At 42.7% G+C, this 27,294-nt stretch overlaps 1 protein-coding gene across 1 annotated transcript; it reads right to left on the bottom strand.

Annotated features, from left to right (window-relative positions):
• Positions 1 to 10,963: 10,963 nt before the first annotated feature.
• Positions 10,964 to 19,754, bottom strand: LOC143764411 (nicotinamide N-methyltransferase-like). Its single transcript, XM_077249938.1, has 4 exons — positions 19,644 to 19,754; positions 17,340 to 17,523; positions 14,721 to 14,928; positions 10,964 to 12,842 (listed from the first exon to the last, which is right to left on the bottom strand). Exons 2-4 carry the CDS (start codon positions 17,488 to 17,490, stop codon positions 12,413 to 12,415), a joined length of 789 nt encoding a protein of 262 aa, XP_077106053.1. The 5' UTR covers positions 17,491 to 17,523; positions 19,644 to 19,754; the 3' UTR covers positions 10,964 to 12,412.
• Positions 19,755 to 27,294: the final 7,540 nt, after the last annotated feature.

The raw sequence follows: 27,294 nt of genomic DNA, 5'->3' as shown, positions 1-27,294 counted from the left end.
AAAAATATCTCGAAATTCTGATGTGATAGCCAAAAATTACACTGGTCAACGCAATTTTTGTGGCAAAAGATTTTAAAACATATTTTAAGTCAATTTTGGCTGCTAATTACGAATATTCGTAATTAGCAGCCAAAATTGACTTAAAATATGTTTTAAAATCTTTTGCCACAAAAATTGCGTTGACCAGTGTAATTTTTGTTTTGAGTCTGAGAGGCACTAGCACTTTAACTTTAATTGTTGGATTTTCAAATTACTCCATAATCATGTTACTGAAATCTTGAAATTAGTGTAAAAAAAATCTTTATCTTCTACCTTGCTGCTACTTTGTATTTTTGTTAGCATTTATGCCTTTATTCCAGTATCCATTCCTGAAATTTTAAAGTGTTCTTATCTATTAACTAATAAATATTAACTTTTAAAATTGAAAACTTTGGTCACTTCAAATATGTGTTCCTGTTTAACATATTAGGGACAACTTCTTGTTGTATTTAATGGTTGACCATGCGGTTTATTCTCTACACGTTTTGAAGTTGGACCAACCTGTTCATCAGAAGAACCCTAGTGTTAAACTAAAAAATACACATATTTGGTATCGCGGCATTTGAAAAAGTCCAATCCATCAAAATATAAAATAAATTGATATCATTGGTAATCTATGTAACGAGAGAAAAAATCTAAACTCCGGAATAAGTTTTTTTTTTGGCAACCACAACATTGCAATAAATTGCCATTAAAGCATCATATTTATCATATGATTAGTTATCCAGATTTTTGTCATGTCGCTGCATTGTTACTGTTTTACTCCTAAAAATATAAATTATAATTTTTATTATTTTATTAGTATTTTGTAAATCCCCTTTTGGCTTTCAACACGGCCTGAAATAAATAAAAAATATCACATATTTGGTATCACTGGGTTCTTAAATGTCCAATCTAGCAAAGTATAAAATAAATTATAATCGGATCGATAAATGGAGCAATGAGAGAAAAACAAATAAAAAAGTCAGAATTACTGCAACATTGCAATAAGAAGGTGATGAAAACATTGTATCTACACCAAAATGGAATCTGTAAAAACATCAACTCAGGGTGCAAAAAATAAGACCTCACACACCCCTATATCAAAAAATTTATAGCATTATGGGTCTCGGAAAATGACGACATAAGCGAAAATTGTTTTTAAAAAGTTCTGATTTCTTTTTCACCGTTAAAGGAAAAAAAACTTTTTTGCAATTTCAACTCACTTGGACTTTTTCCCCCTTTCCAGTGCATCACATGATACATTGGATAGCATCATTCAAAAGTAAAACAAGCCCTTATACAGCTATGTGGAAGGAAAAATTAAAAAAAAAGTTAGGGCTTTTGGAAGAAGGGGAAGAAAATATGAAAATGAATAAATGGCAAATAGCTGAAGCGTGAAGGGGTTAATGAACATATTGCATCTTACCTGTGAAAATTACTAAACTTTTGATGGCGGCTCCAATGCACTGTGAACCTTGCAAACTCAAATTTCTACTCATTGGTTGCTATTTTTCATCACATTCTATATCTTTTTTTTCAGCCATTTTGTTGTATTCTATGTAAAATATGCATATCCAATATCATCTATGAAATTAAATGTGTTCATAAGTGTAGCTGTTTATTCTGTCCCCCTGGAGAATAATACACGCAAATGCTCCTGTTGGATGCTGTACTGTTTGGATTGGACTTTAGGCAATATTTGTTCCTGCCAACATTATCGTACAATTATGATGTTTCCATGTTCAAATTATGTTATTTAACAAGTTTATTTCTCGGTGTTCTTGATCTAGACAAGACTTGTGCAATATGATATATCTTGTAGAGAGCAGTACGTGCCTGCCCTTACATACGAGATTACTACCCACATCATCGGGTATATAAAAACTAAGCAGATAATATGTGATATTATGCTACTTTATGACAACTTCGGCAGTATTTTTCCAGAAGTGTCTTTTGTGACACATCTTTTGCAGCGGCTTCACCGCCAGCGGTTTTTTAATATATACTGTATATATAAAAAGTGGTGACTTTTAAGTGGAAGCCGCCAGAAGAATGGAGCCAATGGAGCCGTCGTTTCTTTTAGCCACTTTGCGGCTTTCGAAGCCTGAAGTGGTTGAAAGAAGTTACAAAAGATGGAACATATGCACAGCAATTCGTTTTGACACTGTTGTGCACTATGTTCTTTCTTTGTAGCATTTTTTGCACTTTTTCAGGCAGGTTCTGGTCAAAATCCACCTGATAAAGACTATATGCACATGCCTCAAATGTTATTTCGCTTTTCTTTTTACAGTACTGTAAAAGTAATGTAGCATAGTTTACTTCAAATATGGAATCAGATTCCTATTTTTGTATATGTTTAAAAAAGGCCACAATTCCAAAAAAAGTTCAGCCTCAATCAATTGTACAATATTTAATTCTATCTTGATATCATTTGTAATGAGATAAGCATCTAGTCCTTTTATAAATGCCAAAACACCAAGGAGCAAAAAGGTATTAATGTTTTGAACTTTTGATTTCAGGCTCCATATCTCACCATCCACTACAGCTTCCAACTTGACACTACCATCATTTTATAGACAATTATGTTGGCTATCTCACACATATATTTGACTTGCAACTATGAAGCATATGATTAGTTATGCAGATTCTTGTCATGTCTGCATTGTTACTGTTTTGCTCCTAAAAATCTAAATCGTAATTTTTATTATTTTGTTAGTATTTTGTCTGGGGACTGTGGTGGCCATTCCAGCACATCTACTTCATTGTAATTGTACCATTTCTTTGTCAATTTCAATGTATGCATTGGGTCGTTGTCCTGCTGGAACACTGTGTTGTTCTTTTCATACCCAAAAGTATTCGAGTGTACAAAATAACTTTTAGGATACATTACTCACATATAGCTCAGCATTGAGACCACCATCAAACCTGGTCAAGTATCTGTAGGAGAACAGAGCACAAGGGATAAAACACTGCAATGCCGTGCAACTTCCAGGCATGAACAAAACCATGCAGAACTGATCTAAAAGAGAGAAGTTGCAGGGGGGAAGGAATTAGCCACTGCTCCCGGTCAGGTGAAGGTGACAAAGCTAGCCTACCATATAAAAGACTAGCCACTCCAAAACCAGAGTAGATTTGGCCCAAAGGGAAGTGACAGGTGCCCCTGTTGCAGTTCCAGTGGCCAAGACAGTAGGCTGCAGCCATGTGCACTAACAAGGCCCAGATGACAACTGTCAAGGTCCAGTCTTTACCCGTCGATGATCAAGGCTCCCAACCCAGATTACACCAGCCAACAGCCAAGGACCAGTCCCCATCGATACTTTGCAAGGAGACACTCGTCAGCAGTCAAGTACCGAAGAGGCCCTGAGGATATGCGGCCAGAGACCCAAGCTTGGGCCAGTGATCGGAGGAGATGTGTGAAGCGGGCCGTCATTTTCATCACAGACTTACGGTACCGGGCATCAGCAGGGGGAGGGCTGCAGGCTAGATGGGGTCCAGTGTCATGATCTCAATGGCAAGAGAACATAGCATCAGCATATATAGGAACTAGCTCTTGGAAGATGGAAACTGAGCTGACCATGAACTAAACCTAACGCACAACTAGCAGTGGCCGGGTAGCATGCCTACGTTGATTCTAGATGCCCAGCACCAGCCGGAGGACTAAATAAAGCTAGCAGAGGAAAATATTAGTCCTAGCTCACCTCTAGAGAAATACCCCGAAAGGAGACAGAGGCCCCCCACATGTATTGGCGGTGAGTAAAGATGAAATAACAAACGTAGTATGAAAATAGGTTTAGCAAATTTGAGGTCCACTTACTACATAGCAGAAGACAGAAAGGACACTTTCATGGTCAGCTGAAAACCCTATCAAAACACCATCCAGAAATTACTTTAAAACTCTGGCATTAACTCATAACACCAGAGTGGCAATTCCTGTTCACAAGAGCTTTCCAGACACAGTAACGAAACTACAGCTGTGAACTGGAACAAAAATGCAAAAACAAACATGGACAAGAGTCCAACTTATCTAGTAGTTGTCTAGGAGCAGGAACAAGCACAGAGAGGCTTCTGATAACATTGTTGACCGGCAAGCAACTAACAGAACAGCAAGGTTATATAGCGACTCCCACATCTTGATGGGAACAGGTGAACAGAGAAGATGAAGACACCAGTTCAATTCCACCAGTAGCCACCGGGGGAGCCCAGAATCCAAATTCACAACAGTACCCCCCCCCTCAAGGAGGGGGCACCGAACCCTCAACAGAACCACCAGGGCGATCAGGATGGGCCCTATGAAAGGCACGAACCAGATCAGAGGCATGAACATCAGATGCATTAACCCAAGAATTATCCTCCTGGCCGTATCCCTTCCACTTGACCAGATACTGGAGTCTCCGTCTGGAAACACGAGAGTCTAAGATTTTCTCCACAACGTACTCCAACTCACCCTCAACCAACACCGGAGCAGGAGGCTCAACGGAAGGCACAACCGGTACCTCATACCTGCGCAATAATGACCGATGAAAAACGTTATGAATAGAAAAGGATGCAGGGAGGTCCAAACGGAAGGAAACAGGGTTAAGAATCTCCAATATCTTATACGGGCCGATAAACCGAGGCTTAAACTTAGGAGAAGAGACCCTCATAGGGACAAAACGAGAAGACAACCACACCAAATCCCCAACACAAAGCCGAGGACCAACACGACGGTGGCGGTTGGCAAAAAGCTGAGTCTTCTCCTGGGACAACCTCAAATTGTCCACCACCTGCCCCCAGATCTGATGCAATCTCTCCACCACAGCATCCACTCCAGGACAATCCGAAGATTCCACCTGACCAGAGGAAAATCGAGGATGAAACCCCGAATTACAGAAAAACGGGGACACCAAAGTGGCAGAGCTGGCCCGATTATTGAGAGCGAACTCCGCCAATGGCAAAAAAGCAACCCAATCATCCTGGTCAGCAGACACAAAACACCTCAGATATGTCTCCAGGGTCTGATTAATCCGCTCGGTCTGGCCATTCGTCTGAGGATGGAAAGCGGACGAAAAAGATAAATCTATGCCCATCCTAGCACAGAATGCCCGCCAAAATCTAGACACGAATTGGGTCCCTCTGTCAGAAACGATATTCTCAGGACTACCATGCAAACGAACAACATTTTGAAAAAACAGAGGAACCAACTCGGAAGAAGAAGGCAACTTGGGCAGAGGAACCAAATGGACCATCTTAGAAAAACGGTCACACACCACCCAGATGACAGACATCTTCTGAGAAACCGGCAGATCTGAAATAAAATCCATCGAGATGTGCGTCCAAGGCCTCTTAGGAATAGGCAAGGGCAACAATAATCCACTAGCCCGAGAACAACAAGGCTTGGCCCGAGCACAAACGTCACAAGACTGCACAAAGCCTCGCACATCTCGTGACAGGGAAGGCCACCAGAAGGACCTTGCCACCAAATCCCTGGTACCAAAAATGCCAGGATGACCTGCCAACGCAGAAGAATGAACCTCAGAGATGACTCTACTGGTCCAATCATCAGGAACAAACAGTTTATCAGGTGGGCAACGATCAGGTCTATCCGCCTGAAACTCCTGCAAGGCCCGCCGCAGGTCTGGAGAAACGGCTGACAATACCACTCCATCCTTAAGGATACCTGTGGGCTCAGAGTTACCAGGCGAGTCAGGCTCAAAACTCCTAGAAAGGGCATCCGCCTTAACATTCTTAGAACCCGGTAGGTATGACACCACAAAATTAAACCGAGAGAAAAATAATGACCAGCGCGCCTGTCTAGGATTCAGGCGCCTGGCGGTCTCAAGATAAATCAAATTTTTGTGGTCAGTCAATACCACCACCTGATGTCTGGCCCCCTCAAGCCAATGGCGCCACTCCTCAAAAGCCCACTTCATGGCCAAAAGCTCCCGATTCCCAACATCATAATTTCGCTCAGCGGGCGAAAATTTACGGGAAAAGAAGGCACAAGGCCTCATCACGGAGCAGTCAGAACTTTTCTGCGACAACACTGCCCCAGCTCCGATCTCAGAAGCGTCGACCTCAACCTGAAAAGGTAGAGCAACATCAGGCTGACGCAACACAGGGGCAGAGGAAAAACGGCGCTTAAGCTCCCGAAAGGCCTCCACAGCATCAGGGGACCAATCAGCAACATCAGCACCCTTCTTAGTCAAATCGGTCAATGGCTTAGCAATATCCGAAAAACCAGCAATAAATCGACGATAAAAGTTAGCAAAGCCCAAAAATTTCTGAAGACTCTTAAGAGAAGAGGGCTGCGTCCAATCACAAATGGCTTGAACCTTGACAGGATCCATTTCAATGGAAGAGGGGGAAAAAATATATCCCAAAAAGGAAATCCTCTGTACCCCAAAAACACACTTAGAACCCTTCACACACAAAGAATTAGACCGCAAAACCTGAAAAACCCTCCTGACTTGCTGGACATGAGAGTCCCAGTCATCCGAAAAAATCAGAATATCATCCAGATACACAATCATAAATTTATCCAAATAATCGCGAAAAATATCATGCATAAAGGACTGGAAAACTGACGGAGCATTTGAAAGACCAAAAGGCATCACCAAATACTCAAAGTGGCCCTCGGGCGTATTAAATGCGGTTTTCCACTCATCCCCCTGCCTGATTCGCACCAAATTATACGCCCCCCGAAGGTCAATCTTAGAGAACCACTTGGCCCCCTTTATGCGAGCAAACAAATCAGTCAGCAACGGCAATGGGTATTGATATTTAACAGTGATTTTATTCAAAAGCCGATAATCAATACATGGTCTCAAAGAGCCGTCTTTTTTTGACACAAAGAAAAAACCGGCTCCTAAGGGAGATGACGATGGACGAATATGTCCCTTTTCCAAGGACTCCTTTATATATTCTCGCATAGCAGCATGTTCAGGCACAGACAGATTAAATAAACGACCCTTTGGGTATTTACTACCCGGGATTAAATCTATGGCACAATCGCACTCTCGGTGCGGAGGTAACGAACCAAGCTTGGATTCTTCAAAGACGTCACGATAGTCAGACAGGAACTCAGGAATTTCAGAGGGAATAGATGATGAAATGGAAACCACAGGTACATCCCCATGAGCCCCCTTACATCCCCAGCTCAACACAGACATAGCTCTCCAGTCGAGGACTGGGTTGTGAGATTGCAGCCAAGGCAATCCTAGCACCAAATCATCATGTAGATTACACAGCACCAGAAAGCGAATAATCTCCTGGTGATCCGGATTAATACGCATAGTTACTTGTGTCCAGTATTGTGGTTTATTATTAGCCAATGGAGTGGAGTCAATCCCCTTCAGAGGAATAGGAGTCTCCAAAGGCTCTAAATCATACCCACAGCGTTTGGCAAAGGACCAATCCATAAGACTCAAAGCGGCGCCAGAGTCGACATAGGCGTCCGTGGTAATAGATGACAAAGAGCAAATCAGGGTCACAGATAGAATAAACTTAGACGGTAAGGTGCAAATGGAAACAGATTTACCAAGCTTTTTAGTGCGCTTAGAGCATGCTGATATAACATGAGTAGAATCACCACAATAGAAACACAACCCATTTTTCCGTCTAAAATTCTGCCGCTCGCTTCGGGACAGAATTCTATCACACTGCATACTCTCTGGCGACCTCTCAGTGGAAACCGCCAGATGGTGCACTGGTTTGCGCTCCCGCAGACGCCTATCGATCTGAATAGCCATTGTCATGGACTCATTCAGACCCGCAGGCACAGGGAACCCCACCATAACATCCCTAATGGCATCAGAGAGACCCTCTCTGAAAGTCGCCGCCAGGGCGCACTCATTCCACTGAGTAAGCACAGACCATTTACGGAATCTTTGGCAGTAAATTTCCGCTTCATCTTGCCCCTGAGATAGGGACATCAAAGTTTTTTCTGCCTGAAGCTCCAAATGAGGTTCGTCATAAAGCAACCCCAAGGCCAGAAAAAACGCATCCACATTGAGCAACGCAGGATCCCCTGGTGTCAATGAAAAAGCCCAGTCTTGAGGGTCGCCCCGGAGCAAGGAAATCACAATCCTGACCTGCTGTGCAGGGTCTCCGGCAGAGCGAGATTTCAGGGACAAAAATAATTTGCAATTATTTCGAAAATTCTGAAACCCGGATCTATTCCCAGAGAAAAATTCCGGCAAAGGAATTCTCGGCTCAGATACAGGTGCATGACAAACAAAATCTTGCAATTTTTGTACCTTCGTGGCGAGATTATTCAAACCTGCAGTTACACTCTGAAGATCCATTACAAACAGGTGGACACAGAGCCATTCAAGGGTTAAGAGGAGGTAAGAAGCAGCTAGACAGCAATTAAGGGCTAGGCAGCAAAACTCTGAAGGGAAAAAAAAAAAAAAAATTTCCCTTAAACACTTCTCTATCTCCTGCTTCAGCCCAAACAATTAACACTTTGTGGGCCGGTCAAACTGTCATGATCTCAATGGCAAGAGAACATAGCATCAGCATATATAGGAACTAGCTCTTGGAAGATGGAAACTGAGCTGACCATGAACTAAACCTAACGCACAACTAGCAGTGGCCGGGTAGCATGCCTACGTTGATTCTAGATGCCCAGCACCAGCCGGAGGACTAAATAAAGCTAGCAGAGGAAAATATTAGTCCTAGCTCACCTCTAGAGAAATACCCCGAAAGGAGACAGAGGCCCCCCACATGTATTGGCGGTGAGTAAAGATGAAATAACAAACGTAGTATGAAAATAGGTTTAGCAAATTTGAGGTCCACTTACTACATAGCAGAAGACAGAAAGGACACTTTCATGGTCAGCTGAAAACCCTATCAAAACACCATCCAGAAATTACTTTAAAACTCTGGCATTAACTCATAACACCAGAGTGGCAATTCCTGTTCACAAGAGCTTTCCAGACACAGTAACGAAACTACAGCTGTGAACTGGAACAAAAATGCAAAAACAAACATGGACAAGAGTCCAACTTATCTAGTAGTTGTCTAGGAGCAGGAACAAGCACAGAGAGGCTTCTGATAACATTGTTGACCGGCAAGCAACTAACAGAACAGCAAGGTTATATAGCGACTCCCACATCTTGATGGGAACAGGTGAACAGAGAAGATGAAGACACCAGTTCAATTCCACCAGTAGCCACCGGGGGAGCCCAGAATCCAAATTCACAACAGTCCAGCTAACGATAGTGTGGTCCAGAGAGCACTGAGAGACTTTGTCAGGAAAACGTGCTGCTGAACAGACCCAATTTCTAAAGTTCCATCCCATGTAATAATCTAGTTGCCCACTGTCATGATTCCGCCTATAGGTGTGTTTGAATGCAGTGAGTAACAGTTCAGCTGTCCAATCTAGGACAGGAACGTGTTAAGCTGTCAGTATGCTGATGGACAGCTCAGCCATCCAATCGGAGGCTGAGGCATGCTGAGCTGTCAGTGTGTTGAGTGACAGTTCAGGCCTCTAAATCAGGGCTGGGGTCTGCCAGGGCTTCCTTCATGTGTCTCTGTTTGGAGTAATTACCTGGTTATTTAGCTGGCTTTCTGCCTCCAATTACTGCAAGTTGTAGGTTAGCTCAAGTGGTTTGCACTTGCTCTGTACTCTGCGTTCCTGTATTTGATCTTTGTTGCCAGACCTTGGACCTTACCTTTGACCATTCATTTGCCTTCCCTTTGTCTTGATCCGCTACCTACCTGGAATTATGATTGCAGACTTTGACCTCACTATGCCTTTGCCTTACCCCTTTGCGTATGACAACCCAGCCTCATGGCTTATCCTTGAGTAGTGAACAGTAAACACCCTAGAATTTGGTTTGCTTTTGCAACTGCTGCCAGACATTGAGTACTTAGCTTACTTGTAACCAGAATACACAATTCCTTTTCCTGTTCTGTAATCAAGTAGGTTTCTATCAGGTAGCTGCTGAGATATGGCACATGGGTTACAGTCACGTAATCACATAGGACCACATTTATGAAGTCTGACATTTTATACACCCATCTAAAATTAAGGATTTTTAGAATATTTTGAACCAAATTTTAGTGTAAATGCCATAAATTAGAGGTACACCTAGCATCTTCTTCTGGTTTTCATCTTAGCAGGTTTTGTAGCTTTCTTAAGGAAAAAATACAACAAAAACTGTAGTAAATCAAATGGGGCCATTACCTTTAGAAAGGACATGCTGAATGATTTTACATCTGAAATGAGAATTCTCATTTACTCACGTCTTTTGGTCTGGAGTCCATGTTTTTCTAGACACAGAACTGGAAGAAGAGCTTATTCCAACTACATGTAACAACATTTTTTACAGACTTTTAATGTTCTGTGTTAGAAAGTCTATACTTATTAATTGGAAATCTCCAAAGGTTTCCTCTGTTCAATGCTGGGCACTAGAGATAAGCAGATCAATTCGCCAGACTCCGGTTAAGCATCGGGAGGCTCTTGTAAGTATTTCTTATTTTTCGGCATCCCTGGAACAGTTTTTGATTAACCAGGGCTCGAACAACATCATCTGGCCTCCCATCCAGCCACCATGTACCATTGATCTGGCCTCTGGAGTGGAGTCCCTCAAATTAAACTGTTCCCAACTACTGGGCACAAATGGTGGAAGTGCCCTTACAAATGTATACACTGACATATGTAGCTACGGGAACTCCAGAAAGATTCCATAAAATATAGGAGCCATATTCTTGCAGGACATGCTTTGTATATAGTATAGTGCGGCTTTCAATTTACGGAATTATTTAAGAACTGCCAAAGATGTATCTATGTACATTTTGTGTGTTATCCTGATGAAGGAGCCCTGGTGCTCCAAAACGCTTTGAATAAAGTCACTTTTTCATTGGATTACCTATTTGGACTTCCAATTTTTCAAGTGGCGCAGAGAAGAATCTGCCTCTATATTCCTTTTTTTTACCTTTCAATTTAAGGACCACTCTGAACTTTATACAATTCTTTAATTTTATTTTTTATCTTGCAATGTACTGAAACAAACATGTTCAAGGTTACAGAGAACATGGGAAATAATTGACATACAATTTATAAAAAGAAAATTTCAACATGTTAGTTACTATACAGTATTGTTAGTAACATTATACAATTTTAATTGCTTGCGGCCAGGGCAATTCAAGTTTTGCCCTTCCTTGCCCAATAATAACGGCTCCTAAGTGTCCACTTAAAACAAATAATGCCCCTTCAATGCCTCCTTTAGATATTATTAATTCCCCCTTAGAGCCTTCTTAAAAAAGTAAAGCTCCCCCCTCTAAAAGAAGACAAGGTCCTTATCTCTTCGGAAAAAAGAGTGCCCCAGCACATGGCACATCGCAATGTCTTCGGATCAGAGAGTGGTGTGATCCTCTTCCACAGGGTCAAATTGTACCAGCGTTATGTATACTGTACAGGTCAATGTTTTATTGAACCAGAGATCCAGATTTAGTGAAATTTCACACAGCTAAGAATTTTGTGTCAAAGACAAATGCCCATTTGCTCCACACATACTACGCCACATCCCTCTCCTAAATGACCCTCCAGATGGAACTTACAAGTTAAAGGCGTGCTCCGGAACTAAAATATATTTTGATTCAAAATCTTTTTTCTAATATAGTTTTATTTGAACAGTCCCTACTGTTCCCTCACTGCACTATCTAACTGCTTTATATTGTTATTATTTTTTACTACTTCCTGTTTGATGACGCTTTGTTTGAAAATCCCAATGAATGCCCTCCCTGAAATGAAGCATCATCATTGACCTCTGTTTCAGGGGTTGGGATAGGTTTTTACATAGTTTCTTGCAATATGCAAAGTGACAGTGCACTCGCTTGCTAGCTCTAATCAGAAGTATTGAGCCACCAAGAAAGCGCACTGTCAGTACGTGTTGTAAGAATACCAAGCGTGAAGGAAAAGCAGAGACCAGCACCACCCCTCGCAAGTGATGTCACTTACGGGAATGGCGCTTGTCTCTGCACGCCGAATATTTTTCTTACAACACCCACTGACAGAACGTTGTCTTGCCAGCTCCTTACTTCTGATTAGTGCTGGCAAGTGAGCACCTATTCACTGTGCATTTTGCACAGTAACAAGAATCTACAGAGCATATATCAGAATTGACAACCGACGCATTCCAAGTAGAGTAGGGACTAGCCCAGTCCCTGAAACGGAGGTCACTGATGACGCTTTGTTTCAGGGTGGGATCAGAGGCTGTGTTAGTGAGCGCAACCTCTGCCACCTGTTGACGACTAGTTTGATTATCCCAGCATGCACTGTGATTCTCAAATGAAGCGTCATCAAAGAGGAAGTAGTAAAAAAAAATAAAGCAATTAGATAGTGTAGTGAGCGAATGGTAGGGACTTTTAAATTACAGTATATTAGAAAACAGTTTGAATTATAATATTAAAAAGGTTTACATGCATGAATAAAATATTTTCCTTTAAAGTCAGCAACATTTATCGCCGATTTATCCACACGTGGCGCAAACACCGCTTTTTCGATTTTTAAACCGGCTTTTTTGAAAGCCGTCTCCAGAGTTTCCTTTTTTGCGGTCAGTGCGCTAAATTGCTTTTTACCAACATGATAAAAAGTGGCATTCAGTGTACCCATGATCACTACATGACCCCCAGGTTTTATCAAGTCCTTAAAATTTTTCAGTACTTCACAATATGATGTCATGTCTTTACACGCAGCTTCAAGGCAGAGACAAGACACAAGACAATCCACTGGTGGCACAACGACTGGGTCGAAAGGGTTTCTTTTCAGAGCGTCACATTTCAGGATTTGTTTCACTTTACTACGTAGATTTTCTACCTTTTTCTCATAATTCTCCCTTTAAGCAAAAAAAGAATAAAATTAATTTGCTTATTTCTATTCTTTTCAACTCTTAAATGATACCAGAAAAAAATATGACATATGCCCTACAAGACAATTTGGACGTCATGGAGGCGAGTTTTATGCTCAAGTTCACCCTTAGGCCAGTTTCATACCTTTACAGTCCAAGACTGTGAGCAGGGGCACAATGATCATGGTCGCAGAGGGTGCTGGAGGGAGGGGCGGCAACACTATTGTCTACTTCAGCTGGATGTGCGTCCAAGGACATACATCCAGCTGAAGTGTATTGCAGTGTAGGAACCGTCCAGCTCCCTACACTGCAATACATTCCCCCGACCAATCGGAGGCAGACAGCTGATGTTGGCATGCCAGATATTGGCGTTGCATGGCAGTGACGTCATGCATCGCCATAGCACGTATGCCAATGTCAGCAGCCAGCCTCTATGTCAGCTACAGAAAATGATGCCCCACATTGTGGGATCAAAGGAAAGTGAGTAAAATGTATATATATTTCTATGTTATGCAGAGGCAGAATGGTGGACGTATATACCAAAAAGGAGTCTAGTCTGGGAGACATATATACCAGGATGAGGGACATATATACCAGGAAGGGGCCTATGATGGAGGACCCAAACTCAACAGCCTCATCGGCATATCATTGTAATCAGAGCTCGGAACGCGAATGTGGAAATTTGATAAATGGCTTAGAGTAACTTCGATTCTAACACATTTGGGAAGTTCATGTGTTACATAAATGACCATTCATTTGATTGACCGCCATGTAATTCTACACTATAGTTACGGCTGCTAGTGAAATTTCTGACATGTGGTTGCAAAATGAACAGAAAAATAAGTTGTCCTCTGATTACCCATCCACTCCAGAATTCAATATAAACTTATTACCCTCACCCACAAAGCACTCCATGGCTCAGCACCACCCTACATCTCCTCCCTCATCTCAGCCTACCACCCTACCCATGCCCTCCGTTCTGCTAATGACCAGAGGTTAACATCCTCAATAATTAGAACCTGCCAATCCCGTCTCCAAGACTTTACACGTGCTGCGCCAATTCGTTGGAATGCACTACCCAGGTTAATATGATTAATCCCCAATCCCCACAGTTTTAAGAGTGCCCTAAAAACACATTTGTTCAGACTGGCCTACCATCTCATCGCATTAACCTAACTATCCCTGTGTGGCTCATTCAAAATTTTTTACCATAACAGGTTCCTCGCATCGTGTTCTCATACACTTTATGCAGTTAATAGCACTCTGTGTCTCTACTGTTACATAATTAGGCAGTTAACTGGTTCATGCAGCTTTACATGAACACCCGAGCCTTACACTATGGCTGGTCCGAACAACGAAAGCAATTGTTACCATCCACCTCTCGTGTCTCCTCTTTTTCCTCATGTAAGCTTGTGAGCACTCACTCCTCTTGGTATCTGTTTTGATCTACGAGTTTATTGTTATGCTGTAATGTCTATTGTCTGTTGAAGTCCCCTCTATAATGTAAAGTGTTACGGAATATGTTGGCGCTATAGAAATAAAATTATTATTATTATTACAGAATAATTACTTTGTTGATCAAATCCTGACTTCACTTTTTTGATTTATCTAGGGCTGAAATGATGCATCAAGATCCATAACGGATAAGTAATGCCTTTAGCGGCTTATCCCTCCCTTACTCTTGGGTCCTTTTTATTTGGCAACCCCTTTATTCTTTATCTTTACCTTATCTGCTGTGTGATTTTTTTTACGACTGCTCTGTTTGCCTCCTCTATATTAGCGCCAGCCCTGCACGAAACTGTCTGACACTCACGCACTTTAATTCAATGTATAAAGTTTTTGTAAACTTGAAAAAGGAATCAATACCTATTTCCTTCCAGGTCACATACATATTTGATGATGTGAGTCCAATCAAAACAATTGGGATCCTTCTTCAGCCATTTTTGGAATTCGGCACGATTTTTCTCATTTAAATCCGAGACGATTATTTTATCAAACACTTCACAAGCCGAGAGAAGTTGGTAAATGGAAGCTCCAGTGCCAACATCCAGCAACGTGTCCCCTTTTACTCCACCTTCCAAGATAACGCAACATATAGGTGTCAGGTTAGTAGAAAAGGAATATCACTGGCAATGACAAATTACTGCTGAAATCCTAAATAGGTCAAAAGGGGGATTCAGACATAACTGCTGTTTTTTTCTGGGGTCTAAATTAATTTAGGGGTTTGGTCTAGGGGCTTATTTAATTTGGGGTCAGGTGTATGATCCAGTTTTATTCAATAGGTATTCTGTTTTAAAGGGGCAGCTATGTCTTTGCCTATCTTCAGCAGCTAGCCGATCCACAGTTCCTTGCCAGAGGCGGTACCCTACTAATTGATTTTCGGGAGGTGTGACAGTGGATCTGAGGAGACCTTTGTGGTGATTCACTTGGGCAACTGGGCAAATCTTTGGAATGGAAACCACTCAGCTTCTCTGCTGGAAAAAAACTTGGTAATCACTGGAGCATGTGGGAGCAATTTGTAAGATCTTCATGGGTGAGGCTAGTTCTGCCATGAGACTTCTCTGGATGCCTAGAGGAAGTCAAGGAGAGGTAAGTACTCTGAGTCCTGACCAGTCTTCAGAGCTCCAAAAGAAAAGAAAGGAGAGAGCTGCACATGCACTACCACCTCTTCCTTCCTTGAAGCCCATGTCATGGCTCCATTAAGTTTGCCAATGGGCAGATGCGCTTCTGATTGGCTGTCGGAGATGGAGGTGACCCAAAATGTGACAGCGAGTCCGAGGAGACAGGTACTGGTTCTAGAAGTGGTTGTTGCATCTATTGGACACATCATATTGATTTACAGTAATTTTCTCAAGAGAGACAATCCCTTTATAGAAGGATATTCTCTACTGCAAGTGTCCTAGTGACCATTATGAGGTGGCTTGGGCAAAAGAAATTTACCAGAGTACCAAGTTGTAAATTTATTACTTGGGGTGTCATTTTTGGGTTGTTGAAACAAATGCAATTTTTTTTTATATATATTAGCGTTTTACTAGACTGTATAAATTTGACAGGATGAACGATTGACCATGGTGGTCAATGCAGAGACTAGACAAATGATTTATTCTTTACAAGAACTTTACAAAGAACCTGTAGACTTTCGTACACGTGGAAAAAAGAGGAGTTAAACATTTATATAGGAAAGGGTTCTTTACAGTTAGAGTAGTGGAATGCTCTACCACAAGAGGTAGTAATGAAAAATACTATTTCATCATGAAAGGGAGCTTGTCATCTGATTCATGTGGTCCAGAACACAGGAAGAACGAATCAGAGCCTGAATGAACACGTATATTTTTCTCTGAAACTCTGTGTTATAGAGAAAATATACTTTATAGATCATGTTGGGAACTATAGATGGAGGTCAGACTAGTCTGGCTCTGCCCCCAACCAGTTCTTCCTAGCACCACTCTCGCTGTGGGACAGACCTATCAATCATCTCTAACAGCGCTGGGAAGAGCTGGACAGAGGAAGAGCCGGACTAGTTTAATCTCTGGCTATGGTCCCCAGAGAGATTTTAAAGTATATTTTCTCTGAAATGTCAGTGTTCCAGAGAAAAATATACCTGTTTGCAATTATATAACCAGTAAGCATCATGAATCAGATGACAGGTTCCCTTTGTAAGAGGATGGATGTTTATCTTATAACTAATGGTATTGAGAGTTATCAATCTACTGCCAAATAAGATATCATTGATCGAAAAAGGTTGAACTGGATGGACTGTAATAATTATAGGGGATAACTCTGGAGACTCTTTGCGTGGAACAAGACAACTACAGGACACAGTTTTATAAGTGGTAAAGTCTATATTATCACACGGTGATTCAAACAGGTGCAGAGAGAAACTCAAGTCCACAACACTTGGTGCAAAGAATAAATGCAGCTTAGCAGTCTATAGGAAACTTCAGAGGAAAATGCAATGAAGTAGAAAGTCTATGAAGCACAGTTATTCTTGAGGATACTTGACACGAATAAATCCTTGTCTTAGTCCAGGCACAGATAGATATGCTTATTAGGCAGTTCAAATCATATCTTAGCTCAACCAGGGAGGCCTGGGTAATAGTCTCAGGTTATTGCAAAGCAGCAACAGCTTACATGACCAGCAAATGCAGATGGAAGTAAACACGAACAGCAGATGAAGGAGGATTACTGGAAACTTGTGTATGCAGCAGGAACTCAGAGCAGAGTAGCAGGATCACCACACAGGTTCACAGGAGCAGGTGTATAGCCAGGGAGTAATCAGAGGTCAGGAGCTGGATGCAAGGCAGAATACTCTAGCACAGACTGAAGGCTGGGGTGGAGTTTTATAGCAGGAGACACAGTGCACATGAGACCAAAGATGCTATCTTGAAAAAGAGCAGTAATGCACAAAAGGTAAAAAATGTTCAGAGTCCTGACATGGACCTGTGTCTGTTTTCAACCTATGTCACCATGTAAAAAAAGACTTACTTGTCGTGAACGTTTCATGCAGATTTTGTAATACAAAATCTGTAAACTCTCCTAAAAGGATTCCTTCTCCTGCCGCATAGGACGTCTGTAAGTATTCTTTGGGGATAAATTCATCAGTGTAGGCATGCTGGGGAGTAAAAGTGGCGGCCATGATGTTCTGTCCTTGGGACCGTCCTCGGATTATCTGTTAGATACTTTAGAAATAAGCCTGAATGTAAAATGAACTCTACCGTAAACAAATTACTGTCTATACATGTGTGCATTATTCTCCATCCATAGAACTACATGCTTTATATGTCGGCAGATTCGGAAAATACATATTGTCCGCTATTATGCTCGCTATACATTTTATGTTTGCTATTCTGTAATATAAAGTAATGGACACGGGATCATCCACAGGGAACACTGACTGCAAAGGATCCTTGGGTAAGACGTGTGTCTCTGGACCCTTGTGCCTTCCATAGCAACAGAGCTACATGAGGATAGATATATATACATACGTACCAATCAGAAGGGGGCCCGCCGACACCAGCGACTATTCCAGCTAGATATACATCCGAGGACACATTCAGTGAAATGTACTGCAGTGCAGAGACCCACTGGGTCCCTGCACCCGACACACGCCGCCAACTAATTAGAGGCTGATGTCAGCTTGCTGGGCAGAAGAATGCTTATTGTTTGGGGGTTTTTTTTATGTCGAGGCAGAACAGGGGACTCATATACCAAGAAGGGGTCCAGGATGGGGCACATATATAACAGGATGGGGGACATATATACCAGGATGGGGACATATATATACTGGGATGGGGGCATATATACCAGGACGGGTGATATATGTCCCCCACTTTGGTATATACTTACCAGGATGGAGGATATATATACCAGGATGGGGGACATATATAGCAGGACGGGGATGTATATATCAGGGTGGGGGGCATATATATCAGGAAGGAGGACATACATACCTGAAAGGGGAGCATATATGCCAAGATCGGGGACATATATAACTGAATGGTGACATATATACCAGGAAAGGGACCTATATACCAGGAAGGGGACATATTTACCTGGAAGGGGACATACCTGGATGGGGGACATGTATACCAGGAAGGAGGACATATATATCAGGATGGGGGATATATATACCAGGAAGGAGGACATGTATACCAGGAAGGAGGACATATATACCAGGATGAGGGCATATATACCAGGATGGGGGACATATATACCAGGATGGGGGCATATATACCAGGATGGGGGACATATATACCAGGAAGGAGGACATATACCATATATACCAGGAGGGGGACATATATACCAGGAAGGGTTCAGGTTGGGGGACATATATATCTGGAAGGGTCCAGGTTGGGGGACATATATACCTTGAAGGGTCCAGGTTGGAGGACATATATACCTGGAAGGAGCCAAGGATGGGGGACATTAGCACAAAATGATGGGGGGTGGCAAACATGTACGTATTCATAGGATTTGGAACTGCACTAGGGTCCATACATTTGAACAATACGTAGGCGAGGGCCCAGGTCCAAATTTTGCATCGGGGCTCATCGGACACCAGCCACACTACAGTATATAAATATATACACATATCCAAATGCTGCATGTATATATAGGAACATGCTGCACAGAAGCCACTCACATTGGACACACGCCGCACACACCATTTGTACATATGCAGCTCACGCCAATCATATCTAAAACACGTCCCACACACACACCACTGACATATAAATAATCCAACACCTTTCCCTAATTTTGCCTAGCATGTTATCCATTGTTTTCCCTAATGCGTTTTTATTGCATATATTCTTCAAATTCATCAGTGGAAATAAGGAAAAAGAGTAATTAATGTAAAGTAATACTGACAAACAGGTGATATAATGACATATTTAAAATATCCCTTCTGTCTAGAGCTCTTTCTCCAAATTTTACACCTCACAATGAAGTGAGAATTGCAAATTTTATGTTTTTTAAGTTTTATTGTTTCAATTAATATTATCCCTGAATAAAGTTGGTACATAAAGAAAAAAGACATAACAAATACCCAAATGCTCAGAGAAAAGAAAAAAATAATCAATTCCTTTTGTCCAAGTTTCCAAAACTTTTTTCTTATGTTTTTTTTTTTTTACTAAAAATATTAGATCTTTGATCTCTGTAACTGATGATGAAAAAAGAACATTTCTGCATTTCATCCAGTTTATGACAACCGTTACCCTTACACATAGTAATAATAAGGTAATTTATGGTAAATCCTTAACAAGCGACTACTAATAACTAGACACTGACCTCTGACGTCTACTGGTCACTGCAGAGGAGTTCTTTAATCCGGCAGCCACTTCTGCTGGTATCCGTTGGGTGGAGTAGTGCCAGACGTTTCCTCTACCCTTATATATATTGCCTCTCCAGACTATTTCACAATGTAGTGATGCAGATAATGCTGGGCCCTAGCCTCTGGGGGCTTGTGTACTTTTTTGTACCAGCAGAAGATAGCATTAATGTATCATGATGCTGCTGCCTATTGAACAACATAATTTTTCAACAAAATCCTCTTTCCTAAAATTCATATCTAGTCTGCAATGCCATTATTAAGATTATAAGCAAATGCAAGGTTGTAGTCTGGATAACAAAAAAAAACGGAAGAAAATCTGGTTCTGATAATGGTGGATCCAGTGTTATCTACTGTACATAGAGGCAGGGACGTAACGATTGAAGAGAATGTGAGTACAACTGGCCACTGTTGGAGGGGCGCCCACTGATGCCAGCAGCTAGGTCAGCCGGATGTGCGGCCGAGTATGTATATTCAGCAGAAATCTATTGCGGCATAGACGCTGTGCTGCAATACATGCTGCCAACCAATCAGAGGCCGGCAGCTGACCTCGGAGTGTAAGTCACTGACGGTGCATGGCAGTGCCATCACATGCTGCTCATCGCTTGCACGCTGAAGTCAGCTGCCGGTTTCTGCATCGGCTAAGGAAAAGGATTGCACATGTCATGGGAGTCGGGGAAGGTGTGTAGAACTGCTTTTTTTCCAACATTTCTTGGAGAAGAGCCACAGAACAGGGACATTATTCCTAGAATGGGTCCAGGATTGAGACATTATGCCAGGATGAGGGACATATGTTACTGGAAGGGACCCAGAATAGAGGCATTCTACTAAGAAAGGGAGATATTATACCGGGAAGGGGCCTAGCATGAAGATATTATACGTTGAAGGGACCCTGGATGGGGACATTATAACTGGAAGGGGCCCAGGAAAGAGACATTATGCCAAGAAGGCGCCCAGAATGGAGATATTATATGAGGATGGAGAATAATATTATAGTAAAGGGGCTGAGGTGTCATGCTGTGACAGCCTACAGTAAGGAAGAGGGGCCTCAAACTGTCCCTGGAGCTGGGACCCTAACTATCCCTGTCGCATGAGTACTCCAGAAGGTAGAGAGGTCTGAGTCTCCGACCTTACTATGCTCCTGTTAAACCCTGATCTGTCCCTTCCCCACCCCATGAGGCCTGGGACAGAAATGTAAGGTAAACAAGACACAAAGATAACAGAAAACCTCTATCATAAAAAAGCACTAACCGACAACAGAGAGGAAGATAGGGACAAGGAGGAATAAACTAAATGGGAATAGGGACCAGGAGATAAACACACACGTACTACAGCAAACCACAGAACACCACTACAATAACTCTACTCCAACCACTTAGCTTTACCATACAGCACAGGAAGACAAATCTTTCAGCAGCATGGACAAGAAGGTCTGACCAGTTTTTATTGGAAAAGGTAATGACCAGATCAGAAGCAGCTGAAATGGAGCTGCATGTTTCTGACCAGCATAGAAATGGTTGTTAACCTCTTTAGCAGCAGAGGAAACTTAATCTTTTTAATATGGACACAAATCACACCATCTGTAAAGAAGACCTGCGATTCATTACCCGACATGACAGTCTAACACCAGGTCTTTCAGGGGGACATGACACCCTTGGGATACAGCCGATAACAGCTTCCTTCCTATGTCACGTTTAGGTTGTGTAGACAGTGTTCCTGTAACTTTGAACTTGTGATCTTTGCTTCCATCGGTATCTCCTGGAACAATCAATGTATTTGTATCTTTTTGTATGATTTACCTTTTCCTTGTTTTTTCAAAGTATCCATTTCTTCTCTTAAATTTTTGGACCACTCTTTTGACAACCCAAGAATATTAGTGAACTGGAGGCCATTGTTAAAAATCCCAATGAACACCAAAAGTTGGTGTCTGGCTATGCAACATGTCAGCATCAATCAGATCATGACATCAAGTGTTTGCTCTACTAAGCACTAAAGACTGTTGTTATAAAAGGCGATTGTTTCAAATTTCTCTAGTGCATCTACACTGAGTCATCTAACCTAATCTATTCTGCTACAATGCTGGTCTCTGCTACATTGTAACAGTAAATCACCTGAACTGCTCAACACATCTACATGAAAAAAGAAATCCACTTGAAAAAGACATATATATGAACAAATAAAAAATAAATAAACCAAAAATCAATAGTATACAAAAAATAATTTTATTCAGGAACACCAATCCAAACTGACACAACAACCGATTAAAAAACATATAACAAATCTAAAATCCCAAGGGAAGAGAATACCACTCATAATCTGAATATTTTATAACAATAGTACACGGTTTTTAAATAAATAAATATATTTTAAATAGGAAAATCCATACGTATATACTAAACTTAATATTAATAAATAGTTAAAGTGCTAATAAGTATATACCCGAATCCAGAAAGTATAATCCAATATATGTAATACAGTTCAAACCTATCTATAATGTGCACATATCCTCATCACATGTAATAAGCCCTAATAGGAAAGTGACTAGTGCATAATAAAAACTCCATATACTAACCGGGATTCATTTTTCACGTGGTATTTCTGCTATCCCACACTCCAACGCGCGTTTCACGTCGCTTCCTCAGGGAGTGATAAGAAATGAGGGCAATAGCCGTGTATATATAGGTCCGCAAGATTTAATCTGGCCAATAAAAGGTTCCCCGCTCAGATGTGTATAATGCGGCGCTTGATCCACCGCCACACATCACGATGCACCGTCACCGGCCCTGCGGCAACGTCACAAGAGGGCGCAGCCGCACCATCCTGTTATGACCCCAATGGCGAGGGTCTCAGAGGAACGTGGAAGTCTGCAGAATACAAAAATCCAGCTCATAGGGTAGTGGTAACTGGGTTGACCATATATCTACTCCTAACGCCAACACTAGAAGTAGCCGGGGATCATTCCTACGTTGATTCTAGATGACACGCGCCAGCCGGAGAATCTAGCTACCCCTAGTAGAGGAAAACAAAGACCTTTCTTGCCTCCAGAGAAGGGGACCCCAAAGCTGGATAGAAGCCCCCCACAAATAATGACGGTGAGATAAGAGGAAATGACAAACACAGAAATGAACCAGGTTTAGCACAGAGAGGCCCGCTTACTGATAGCAGAATTAAGAAAGGTAACTTATATGGTCAACAAAAACCCTATCAAAATCCACACTGGAAATTCAAGAACCCCCGAACCGTCTAACGGTCCGGGGGGAGAACACCAGCCCCCCTAGAGCTTCCAGCAAAGGTCAGGATAAAGATTAGGAACAAGCTGGACAAAAATACAAAACCAAAACAAATAGCAAAAAGCAAAAGGCAGACTTAGCTGATATAACTGGAACCAGGATCAGTAGACAAGAGCACAGCAGACTAGCTCTGATAACTACGTTGCCAGGCATTGAACTGAAGGTCCAGGGAGCTAATATAGCAAAACCCCTAACTAACGACCCAGGTGCGGATAAAAGGAATGACAGAAAAACCAGAGTCAAAAAACTAGTAACCACTAGAGGGAGCAAAAAGCAAATTCACAACAGTACCCCCCCCTTAGTGAGGGGTCACCGAACCCTCACCACGACCACCAGGGCGATCAGGATGAGCGGCATGAAAGGCACGAACTAAATCGGCCGCATGAACATCAGAGGCGACCACCCAGGAATTATCCTCCTGACCATAGCCCTTCCACTTGACCAGGTACTGAAGCCTCCGCCTGGAGAGGCGAGAATCCAAGATCTTCTCCACCACGTACTCCAACTCGCCCTCAACCAACACCGGAGCAGGAGGCTCAGCAGAAGGAACTACAGGCACAATGTACCGCCGCAACAAGGACCTATGAAATACATTGTGAATAGCAAACGACACAGGAAGATCCAGACGAAAAGATACAGGATTAAGGATTTCCAATATCTTGTAAGGCCCAATAAAACGAGGTTTAAATTTGGGAGAGGAGACCTTCATAGGAACAAAGCGGGAAGAAAGCCATACCAAATCCCCAACGCGTAGTCGGGGACCCACACCGCGGCGGCGGTTGGCAAAGCGCTGAGCCTTCTCCTGTGACAACTTCAAGTTGTCCACCACATGATTCCAGATCTGCTGCAACCTATCCACCACAGAATCCACCCCAGGACAGTCAGAAGGCTCCACATGACCCGAAGAAAAGCGAGGATGGAAACCAGAGTTGCAGAAAAAAGGCGAAACCAAGGTGGCGGAACTAGCCCGATTATTAAGGGCAAACTCAGCCAACGGCAAGAATGTCACCCAATCGTCCTGATCAGCAGAGACAAAACACCTCAAATAAGCCTCCAAAGTCTGATTGGTTCGCTCCGTCTGTCCATTAGTCTGAGGATGGAAAGCAGACGAAAACGACAAATCAATGCCCATCCTACTACAAAAGGATCGCCAGAACCTGGAAACGAACTGGGATCCTCTGTCTGACACAATATTCTCAGGGATGCCGTGCAAACGAACCACGTTCTGGAAAAACACAGGAACCAGATCGGAAGAGGAAGGCAGCTTAGGCAAAGGAACCAAATGGACCATCTTGGAGAAGCGATCACATATCACCCAGATAACGGACATGCCCTGAGATAGCGGAAGATCAGAAATGAAATCCATGGAGATATGTGTCCAAGGTCTCTTCGGGACAGGCAAGGGCAAGAGCAAACCGCTGGCACGAGAACAGCAAGGCTTAGCTCGAGCACAAGTCCCACAGGACTGCACAAATGACCGCACATCCCTTGACAAGGAAGTCCACCAAAAGGACCTGGCCACCAGATCTCTGGTGCCAAAAATTCCCGGGTGACCTGCCAACACCGAGGAATGAACCTCGGAAATGACTCTGCTGGTCCACTTATCCGGGACAAACAGTCTGTCAGGTGGACAAGACTCAGGCCTATCAGCCTGAAATCTCTGCAACACACGTCGCAGATCCGGAGAAATAGCTGACAAGATAACTCCATCTTTAAGAATACCAACAGGATCAGCGACTCCAGGAGCATCAGGCACAAAGCTCCTAGAAAGAGCATCGGCCTTCACATTCTTTGAACCTGGTAAATACGAGACAACAAAATCAAAGCGGGAGAAAAACAATGACCAGCGGGCCTGTCTCGGATTAAGGCGTTTAGCAGACTCGAGATACATCAGATTTTTGTGATCAGTCAAGACCACCACACGATGCTTAGCACCCTCGAGCCAATGACGCCACTCCTCAAATGCCCATTTCATGGCCAACAACTCCCGATTGCCCACATCATAATTTCGCTCGGCAGGCGAAAACTTCCTAGAGAAAAAGGCACAAGGTTTCATAACAGAGCAACCAGGGCCTCTCTGCGACAAAACGGCCCCTGCCCCAATCTCCGAAGCATCCACCTCAACCTGAAAGGGAAGTGAGACGTCAGGCTGGCACAAAACAGGCGCCGAAGTAAACCGGCGTTTCAACTCCTGGAAAGCCTCCACGGCAGCAGGAGCCCAGTTAGCTACATCGGAGCCCTTCTTGGTCATATCCGTCAAAGGTTTCACAATGCTAGAAAAATTAGCGATAAAACGACGGTAGAAGTTAGCGAAGCCCAAGAACTTCTGAAGACTCTTAACTGACGAGGGCTGAGTCCAATCAAGAATAGCTCGGACCTTGACTGGGTCCATCTCCACAGCAGAAGGGGAAAAAATGAATCCCAAAAAGGGAACCTTCTGTACACCAAAGAGACACTTTGAGCCCTTGACAAACAAAGAATTTTCACGCAAAATTTTAAAGACCAACCTGACCTGCTCCACATGCGAATCCCAATTATCAGAAAAAACCAAAATATCATCCAGATAAACAATCAGAAATTTATCCAGATACTTCCGGAAAATGTCATGCATAAAGGACTGAAAAACTGAAGGCGCATTGGAGAGCCCAAAAGGCATCACCAAGTACTCAAAATGACCTTCGGGCGTATTGAATGCGGTTTTCCATTCATCACCTTGCTTAATGCGCACAAGGTTGTACGCACCACGAAGGTCTATCTTGGTGAACCACTTGGCACCCTTAATCCGGGCAAACAAGTCAGACAACAGCGGTAAAGGATACTGAAATTTGACAGTGATCTTATTTAAAAGCCGATAATCAATACAAGGTCTCAAAGATCCGTCCTTTTTTGCCACAAAAAAGAATCCCGCACCAAGAGGGGAAGAAGACGGACGAATATGTCCTTTCTCCAGAGACTCCTTGATATATGAACGCATAGCGGTATGTTCAGGTACCGACAGATTAAACAGTCTTCCCTTAGGAAATTTACTGCCTGGGATCAAATCTATAGCACAGTCACAGTCCCTATGAGGAGGCAGTGCACTGGACTCAGACTCACTGAAGACATCCTGATAATCAGACAAATACTCCGGAACTTCCGAAGGCGTAGAAGAAGCAATAGACACAGGCAGGGAATCCCCATGAATACCACGACAGCCCCAACTTGAGACTGACATAGCCTTCCAGTCCAGGACTGGATTATGGGTCTGTAACCATGGCAGCCCTAAAACAACCAAATCATGCATTTTATGTAAAACCAGGAAACGTATCACCTCGCGGTGTTCAGGAGTCATGCACATGGTAACCTGTGTCCAATACTGCGGTTTATTTGCTGCCAATGGTGTAGCATCAATACCCCTAAGAGGTATAGGATTTTCTAATGGTTCAAGAGTAAAACCACAGCGCTTAGCAAATGAGAGATCCATGAGACTCAGGGCAGCACCTGAATCTACAAACGCCATGACAGGATAAGATGACAGTGAGCAAATCAAAGTTACAGACAGAATAAATTTAGGTTGCAAATTACCAACGGTGACAGGACTAACAACCTTAGCTATACGTTTAGAGCATGCTGAGATAACATGTGTAGAATCACCACAGTAGTAGCACAAGCCATTCCGGCGTCTATGAATTTTCCGCTCATTTCTAGTCAGGATTCTATCACATTGCATTAAATCAGGTGTCTGTTCAGACAACACCATGAGGGAATTTGCGGTTTTTCTATCACATTGTACCGAATTAGGTGTCTGTTCAGACAACACCATGAGGGAATTTGCGGTTTTGCGCTCCCGCAACCGCCGGTCAATTTGAATAGCCAGTGCCATAGTATCATTCAGACCTGTGGGAATGGGAAAACCCACCATAACATTCTTAATGGCTTCAGAAAGGCCATTTCTAAAATTAGCGGTCAGTGCACACTCGTTCCAATGTGTCAGCACGGACCATTTCCGAAATTTTTGGCAATACACTTCAGCCTCGTCCTGCCCCTGAGACATAGCCAGCAAGGCCTTTTCTGCCTGAATCTCAAGATTGGGTTCCTCATAAAGTAAACCGAGCGCCAGAAAAAACGCATCAAGATCAGCCAATGCCGGATCTCCTGGCGCCAGCGAAAAAGCCCAATCCTGAGGGTCGCCCCGTAAGAACGAAATAACAATTTTTACTTGCTGAGCAGAATCTCCAGATGAACAGGGTCTCAGGGACAAAAACAATTTACAATTATTCACGAAATTCCTAAACTTAAACCTGTCTCCGGAAAACAGTTCAGGAATCGGTATTTTAGGTTC

Source organism: Ranitomeya variabilis, chromosome 4 (assembly GCF_051348905.1).
Source record: "Ranitomeya variabilis isolate aRanVar5 chromosome 4, aRanVar5.hap1, whole genome shotgun sequence".
Lineage (NCBI taxonomy): Eukaryota > Metazoa > Chordata > Amphibia > Anura > Dendrobatidae > Ranitomeya > Ranitomeya variabilis.
The sequence above is the reverse complement of the archived record's forward strand: the minus strand, read 5'-3'. Positions and strand labels throughout refer to the sequence as shown.

Excerpts from the sequence above, each read along its gene's own strand:
- LOC143764411 (XM_077249938.1), bottom strand. The coding sequence starts at position 17,490 with ATGGCCGCCACTTTTACTCCCCAGCATGCCTACACTGATGAATTTATC. Across the intron at positions 14,929-17,339 it reads GCATGAAACGTTCACGACAA|GTGGAGTAAAAGGGGACACG; the intron begins GTAAGTCTTTTT and ends TTATCTTGGAAG. Across the intron at positions 12,843-14,720 it reads TGTGACCTGGAAGGAAATAG|GGAGAATTATGAGAAAAAGG; the intron begins GTATTGATTCCT and ends TTTTGCTTAAAG.